General features: G+C 52.0%; 1 protein-coding gene across 1 annotated transcript in view; it reads right to left on the reverse strand.

Annotated features, from left to right (window-relative positions):
• LOC122328013 (rootletin-like) overlaps positions 1-7,500 on the reverse strand; it is an 18,783-nt gene that overhangs the window by 750 nt on the left and 10,533 nt on the right. Inside the window, 15 exon segments of the mRNA XM_043223741.1 lie at positions 1-533; positions 1,333-1,464; positions 1,817-2,017; positions 2,167-2,316; positions 2,412-2,636; positions 2,707-2,922; positions 3,994-4,157; positions 4,265-4,385; positions 5,388-5,542; positions 5,612-6,047; positions 6,290-6,457; positions 6,529-6,688; positions 6,800-7,038; positions 7,113-7,256; positions 7,435-7,500. The exon segment at positions 1-533 is cut by the window's left edge and continues 750 nt beyond it; the exon segment at positions 7,435-7,500 is cut by the window's right edge and continues 69 nt beyond it. Coding sequence (XP_043079676.1) covers positions 288-533; positions 1,333-1,464; positions 1,817-2,017; positions 2,167-2,316; positions 2,412-2,636; positions 2,707-2,922; positions 3,994-4,157; positions 4,265-4,385; positions 5,388-5,542; positions 5,612-6,047; positions 6,290-6,457; positions 6,529-6,688; positions 6,800-7,038; positions 7,113-7,256; positions 7,435-7,500 — 2,823 coding nt within the window. The 3' untranslated portion in view covers positions 1-287.

Below are 7,500 nucleotides of genomic sequence, written 5' to 3' on the forward strand. Positions count from 1 at the left end.
TACTCCAGCTGTGCTGCTGTTATCTCATCTGAACCCCAGACAGAAGAACCCAGCTTCCCTGACCTTCAAAGTGATTAGAAATCTCTCCACTCCTCGTCTTTCTCTTCCTGCGTGAGAGAAGGTCAGATCAAATACCATCAGCTCTGCCTTTCCTGCAGAACGTCTCAAAGTTCCACTGAAATGAAAAGCTGCTTGGTTTGGTTTCTCCATGGTTTCCCTCCAGGTTTGGTTGAACAGTCCTGAGAGCGATGCAGTTTAAGGTTTGCGGAGAAGAATCCCAGGCCAGGTTAAGATCTGCTTCCTGTTTCAGGCCTGAGATCAGCTGGCGTCCTGCGGCGGATCTCCTGCTGGAGCTGCTCCTTGAGCGTGAAGACCTGCTCCTCCAGACCCTTGACGCGCTGCCGGTGCGCTCTCTCTCGGGCCGCTAGCGTCCGCTCCGCTTCCCTCTGGCTGTCACGCAGGCGCTGGTCGTCTCGCTCGCGCAGGGCCTGCTCTCCAGCGCTGTGGGCCTGCTCCATCTCCGCCAGCTGAGCCTGAGACACAAACACCGGCGGGGTTAGCCGGGGACGGGACGCGGTAACCATAGCAACGGCAGCAGAAACCATAGCGACCCCGACGAGTGGGGCTGCGCGATAAATCGCTAATCGCTACGATAGTCACGCGCAGCTTGTCAGTGAACTACGGCTCTGTGTAGTGAACGCTTCTTCTTCTGAAAGAGAGACTACACAGAGCTGAGGAGATGCGGGACTGTCACGCAGACCTGCTCCTGATTCTACCAAACACATTAAACACAAACACAACCTGCTCTTAAGACACGTTCACACCGAGGACGACGACTAGAATCACTCTCACTGACAGGGTCAGGTATCATCAGTATTATTATTATCATGTTGTTGTGAAGATAGTTCCTCTACAGTCCTCGTTCTTGGCGTAGATGCTAATAAAGTTATCTTTACGGTTCTTAGAGAGTATAGCTCATATAGTTATTGTTCATTTTAGTATTCTCATTCTTGTAGCGTAAGCTAATCTAGCTATCGTTATAGTTCTCCTCCTTGATGTTGATTGTTACAGTTATCTAAAATCGTTATAGTTATTCCATTGGTGCGGACGCTAATATAGTTTTTCTTGATAGTCCTCATTCTTGTCGTGAATGCGAATAAAGTTATCGTTCTCGGTGCGAACAGGCCTTTACTCACCAGACACAACGTAATCTTCTGTTTGACGCCGCACAACTCGTCCTTAAACGCAGAGCGATGAAACACATCACACACACGTTACAGGAGGACACCGTTAATGCAGCTGGTGATTAGCGTTAGCATGTGAAGCTCGTACCTGCAGCAGCACGATCTGTCTCTGAGCGTCCTGCAGCTCCTGTTCGGCCGAGCTGAGCGATCGATCCAGACGACCTTTCTCCGCACACAGACGCATGCTGCTCTCCTCCGTCTTCAGCTTCTGACGCTCCACCTGACGACGACTAGCCGGTTAGCCATGCAACGTATCAACGTTTCCAAAAACCTGACATTTTAGTCACAGACTGCAGTAAGAGTCTGTAGATCCAGGTGGTGCTGACGGAGCGGCAGGTTACCGTAAATGTTGAGATTAAACACAGCTTTATTAGATTAAGGAGCAAAGATGAAAACAAATGTCATTGTACCTTCTTAAGAGAAACAGTTATTGAATACAGTTAATTAAGATGTGAAACTGTAATACTAATCGTGGTGAACAGATCATGATTCGTCATCAAACTGGCAACCGCTGCGTCTCTAAAAAGCGGTGTTCGATCGCACGTATAAACACGGCGCGCAGACCGCCTCACCTTATCCAGAGTGCTTCTCAGAGCCGCCTTGTCCTTCTCCAGCCGGACGGCCTGTCTCTCGGCATCTCTCTTCTCGGTCTCCAGCAAGGCCACGGCTCTCTGTAAGCTGCGCAGGCGCTCCTCTGCAGACGCTCGCTCCGTCTGCGCAGACTGCAGGCTGCGCTGGGCCTCGCTCAGACTCTCGGCCTTCTGTCGCAGGGCCTGCGTGAGACCACAGAGATCAGCACCGGATCTCCACGAGAATCCATTCAGACTCGAAGTGAATCACGTGGCATTCACACTGAAAGTGAAGCGAGGCCGTGATCCGGTCTCTATCTGCTGCACGCACGTGAAGAAGTGAGGAAGCTCACCTCCTGTGTGTTTTGCAGCTCCGTCTCTAGCTCAGATCTGCGCAGCTGGCTCTGGCTCAGCTCCGACTGCAGCGTCTGCACGCGCTCCGCTAGCACCGTGATGTTACGCTTCCCGTCCGACACGGACGCTCGGAGACCATCCACACGCTCCTGAGGAACAGCGGTGTATATAGTTATCATAACAGTCATGTCAGAGTTATCATAGTTGTTCTTGTGATGTTTCTAGTGCTGTAGCTCCAGTTCACCTGCAGCTGCCGGCGCTCGCTCTCGGCCTGTCCCAGAGTCCTCTGCAGCGCTGCGAGCCGCCCCTGGGTGGCGCTGTGGGCGGCGCTGGCTTCCTGCAGGCTCTGTGAGAGAGCGAGCGCTCGTTCTTTCTGAACGGCCTCTCCGTCCTGAGCTTTAGACAGCAGCGCCGCCAGCCGCTCCACCTCTCGCTGAAGAGACGCCACCCGAGCCTCGCCCTCCGTCACCTGAAACACCCGTCAGAGCGTGAGTCGCCCGCCGGCCGCGTCCCAGAGGAGGCGGGGTCTGTCCACTGACCTGTCTGAGGGCGCTGTCGTGCCGCTCTCGAAGCGTCTGGATCTCCGTCTCTCTCTCGGACAGACTCAGTCTCAGTCTCTGCAGCTCTCCCTCCAGACTCCGCCTCCCCAGCTCCACCCGTGTGCCCCGCCCCTCAGCCGCCTCCAGAGCCTCCCTCAGCCTCCGACGCTCCGCCTCCAGACGAGCCTCGCCCGCTCGCAGCTTGCTGCACTGCTCCTGTAGGGGGCGACGTTACCGCTAGTGTGAGCTACACGTGCTAGCTCTGTTTCCATACGGTCCTCATACTTTTCATGCAGCGTGTAACGCAGCTTTAAGTGAAGAAAACATCCTGCAAAGTTTTCACTCTAAAGGGAAGTTATTGCCTCTCAAAGGAAAGAGTCGACTCTGAATCACTGAAATGATTCATTTTTAAAACGAATCCCGAGTCGTTTGATGTTGTTGTAAACGTGCAACATTAGCATACTGCCGCCCACTTGTTTCTGGTTGGTCTGAATAAAAATGCAGGTTCATTCTTGACCACTAGGTGTCTCTCTAGAAGCGGTAAGATGTCGGTTTCCATGGTAACGCTGTACACAAAGCCAAAAACACTGTTTATCAGGAATCGATGAACATGACACCAATCGACCAATCATCGCAGATTAGCGTCACGCAAAGTGAATCGTTTGGGAGTCAGATCAAATAAACGCATATACTAAAACAATCAAAGTGTTTTTTGCAAGGATGTCAACCTCCCAAAAACAAAATATTAACCTCTCATAACATAATAGGAGCTCTATAAAGATCAGTAGCGTCAATATCGGTATCGATACTAAGAGCAAAATAGGTAATAATATTTTATTTTTGAACGCACAATTCAAATGTATTAATCACAACAGTAATGGTTACATATTACCTGAATATTAGCTATTTATTAGTGCTGATTAAGAACATAGTAATGCTTTAATCTACATCGACAGCCAAACACAACACCTAAACTTAATAACTACTTTACTAACTATTAATAAGCAGCACATGAAGACTTTACTGAGGGAGAAGTTAATAGTGTTCTCTCTCTGTAGTGCTTCTATCGCATCTAGAGCCGAGCGATATGTTATTTTTGAGGCCGATGATGATATATGGAGTAAAAAGTGTCTGATATCAATATACTGGCTGACATTATGTGTATATTACAGTACAGTAGCAGTCAAACTGCATCATTTGTTCGTGTTCACACAGTTATTAGCTAACACTGGTTTTTAGTGCAATACAATGTACACAAAGTGTTCATTCGCTGCCGGAGAGACGCACCTCCACACGCTTGCGCTCGCTCTCGGTGTTCAGCGTCACTCTCTCCAGCTCTTTGATTCGTTCGTTGAGCGCTCGTCGATCTCGCTCTGCTCTTCGGAGAGACTCTTCCTGCTGCTGCTGCAGAGCTTGAGACGCAGACAGCTTCTCGTCCAGCGCTCGCTTATCTACACACACACACACACACACACACACCGAGGAGAGGCGTTTATAAAGCAGCACACACACACACACACACACACACGTGTACGGTCTGAGTGTGTGTCCTCATTACCGTCCTGACTCTCCTGCAGTGTGCTGTGCAGCTGGAGCAGGCGCTGGTGGGCGGAGTCTCTCTCGCCGGTCACTTCCTCCAGCTCCCTCTGCAGTGACCCCAGCTGACCCCGGGCCTCGTCCTGCACACATTCACATCACATGACCACACCTTCCCAGCCAATCAGAAGAGACTTGGCATTAACCGACCAATGAGGTTTCAGAGTGGGCGGAGCTCCCACAATAACACCTACAACCTTGCAGATGTAATAAACTAATAAAATAAAAGTCTATTATCACAACTATAACAGAAGAAGAAGAATAAATCAATTTCAGAGAGTTACAACTATTAATAAATTGATAACTACTTTTCGTTTTAATTTTTCTTTATTTATAAACCACAGTTTATAACAACATGACTAACACTATAACACTATTACAATAACTATAATAACAACTGTATCTGTTATAATAAGTTTAAATAGTTTAATCACTTAATCAACAGCTATTATAATACTACAATAACTTTGACAATAGCTATTATGATAAAATCAACTATAATAACACTGCTAATATTACTGATAGCAATGACTATAAGAGTATGTGAGTGTGTGTGAGTGTGTGTGTGTGTGTGTGAGTGTGTGTGTGTGTCTCTGTGTGTGTGTGTGTGTGTGTGTGTGTGTGTGTGTGTGTGTGTGTGTGTGTGTGTGTGTGTGTGTGTGTGTGTGAGTGTGTGTGTGTGTGTGTGTGTGTGTGTGTGTGTGTGTGTGTGTGTGTGTGTCTGTGTGTGTGTGTGTGTGTGTGTGTGTGTGTGTGTGTGTGTGTGTGTGTGAGTGTGTGTGTGAGTGTGTGTGTGTGTGTGTGTGTGTGTGTGTGTGTGTGTGTGTCTCTGTGTGTGTGTGTGTGTGTGTGTGTGTGTGTGTGTGTAAGAGTGTGAGAGTGTGTGTGTGTCTGTGTGTGTGTGTGTGTGTGTGTGTGTGTGAGTGTGTGTGTGTGTGTGTGTGTGTGTGTGTGTGTGTGTGTCTGTGTGTGTGAGTGTGTGTGTGTGTGTGTGTCTGTGTGTGTGAGTGTGTGTGTCTGTGTGTGTAAGTGTGTGTGTGTGTGTGTGTGTGTGAGTCTCTGTGTGTGTGTGTGTGTGCTGTTACCCGCTCTCTCTGGGCCCCGCGGAGCTCCTGGAGGAAGTCTCTGAGGCCGCTGCGCAGGGTCTCGGGGTCCAGGTCCTGCAGGGCGAGGGGCAGCGGGGCGTCGGTCCTCTCCGGAGACAGCGCGCTGTTATCAGGACTCACGTTACCCGCCGCGTCTGACACAGAACACACAGATCAAGCACAGGCCGAGCACAAGCAGCTCTATTCCTCACACCGATCCTGACCTTTAGGTGGCGACAGAGAGCAGTGCAGCGGAGACACGCTCCGGTGACGAGACAGCCTCCCTGAGCTGAGCGAGGAAGGGGAGGAGCCTGCCGGGCTCCGCCCCCTGCTGCTGCTCCGCCCGCCGGCCCCGATGCCCAGGGTCCGGGTGAGGGCCGACTGCAGACTGCTCAGCCTGAACTCCAGGTCCCTGCGGCCCGCCTCGGCTCGGGATAGCTCCGCCTCCGTCGCAGCCAGGCGGCCCTGGGCCTCGCTCAGCTGCAGCTGCGTCTGCGCAGACGCCTCGCAGGCCTCCTGAGCGCGCAGACACAGCTTACGAGCCTCGTCCTGCAGCTTCTTCTCCGAGCCGCGGGACTCTTGCAGCTGCGCCGCTAGCTCCCGCTCCCGCTCGAGTCGAGACGCCTCGCTGTCGCTCAGACGCCGCTGCAGACCACACAGCTGCAGACCGGATGGGAAATCAACACTACAGAAACTACCACAGAGCTTCACTGCCGCGCACGACATAATCATCAAAAGTCAAGATTTAGTCTCCTGTTTCTCTCATTATTTTTGTTTTATTAAAATTTTTTTACTTTCTCATATTTTAACTTATCTCTCGAAATGTTTGACTTCATTCTCATCGTTTGGACTTCATTTCAAACACATCTTTATTCTGGTTTTGCTCATAATATGGTCCTCACCTCCTTCTGAAGAGAGCTTCTGCTGGTCTCAGCGTCTGCGAGCCTCTGTCGGAGTGAGGTCAGTTCTCGGCTGCGCTCCTCGTCCTTCTGCTCGTCCAGCGACAGACGAGACTGTACTTCGCTCAGCTGCTTGGTCTTCTGCTGGCGCTCGGCGTCCAGGACCTTGAGCTGAGGGCAGAGAGTCAGAGGTCAGAGGTCGGCGGTCGGCGCTCGGGGTGATCTCGGGGGTCGGCTCTGACCTGTCTGCGCAGCTCCTGCAGCTCCCTGCGAGCCTCCAGCCTGGAGCGCTCCACCTCACGCAGACAGCTGCGCAGATCACACGCCTCCGTCTGCGCAGACGCCAGGCTCTCGTCCAGCAGAGAGCGCTTCTGCTGCTGCTCCTCACACACGCGCTTCACGCTGAACACACACACAGTCTCAATACTTTCTCTCTGAATCAGTATAACAGATCAAAACACCTGTAACCGTGTAGACTACTCTACGAGAAAATGTTTTTATTGCGTGCCTCACCTGATTCTCTCGCTCTCGGCCGATCTCAGCGCCTCCCTCAGCTGCGCGTTTGATTGGCTGAGAGCGTCCCGCTCCTTGGTGACGTCACAGAGGGAGTGGCGTAGCTCCGCCCCCTCTCGCCTGAGCCCCTCCCCCGCGTCCCGCGCCTGGCTCAGCCGTTTCTCCAGCTCCAGCAGCTCTCGTCTGGCGGAGTCGCGACTCTCCTCGCAGGACACCAGCAGCGCGCGACACTCCTCCACCTGCAGGAGGACACCGGTCATTACACTGGGCCGGCGCTGTCCAGCTCCTCAGGCGTGCTGAGGACGGAGCTCACCTCTCGGAGCGCCGTGTCGGCTCGCGTCTGCTGGTCTGCGCAGCTCTCCTGCAGTCTGCGCAGCTCCCGGCCGTGTGCTCCGGCTGCGTCCTGCTGCTCACCGCGCAGCTCCTGCAGCTCTGCGTTTAGAGACGCGACCGTGGTCTAGAGACACAACCAGCTTTATCAGCCAGCAAACACTTTGGAAATAAATGTATTACTTCCCTAACGGATGAATGAGCAGCAAAATAAAATAGTATAGATTTTGCTTTTAGTTCTCTTCAACACAAGGAGTGAGAAGCTGCAGTAATGCACTTTGAGAGGTGTGTTAATGTCAGCTGACCCGCTGCTGGTCCCGGAGCAGGGCCGTGTCTCGGTTCAGTCGCTCCAGCTCCAGCGCTGCAGTACT

The sequence above is a fragment of the Puntigrus tetrazona genome, chromosome 22, assembly GCF_018831695.1.
Source record: "Puntigrus tetrazona isolate hp1 chromosome 22, ASM1883169v1, whole genome shotgun sequence".
Taxonomy (NCBI): domain Eukaryota; kingdom Metazoa; phylum Chordata; class Actinopteri; order Cypriniformes; family Cyprinidae; genus Puntigrus; species Puntigrus tetrazona.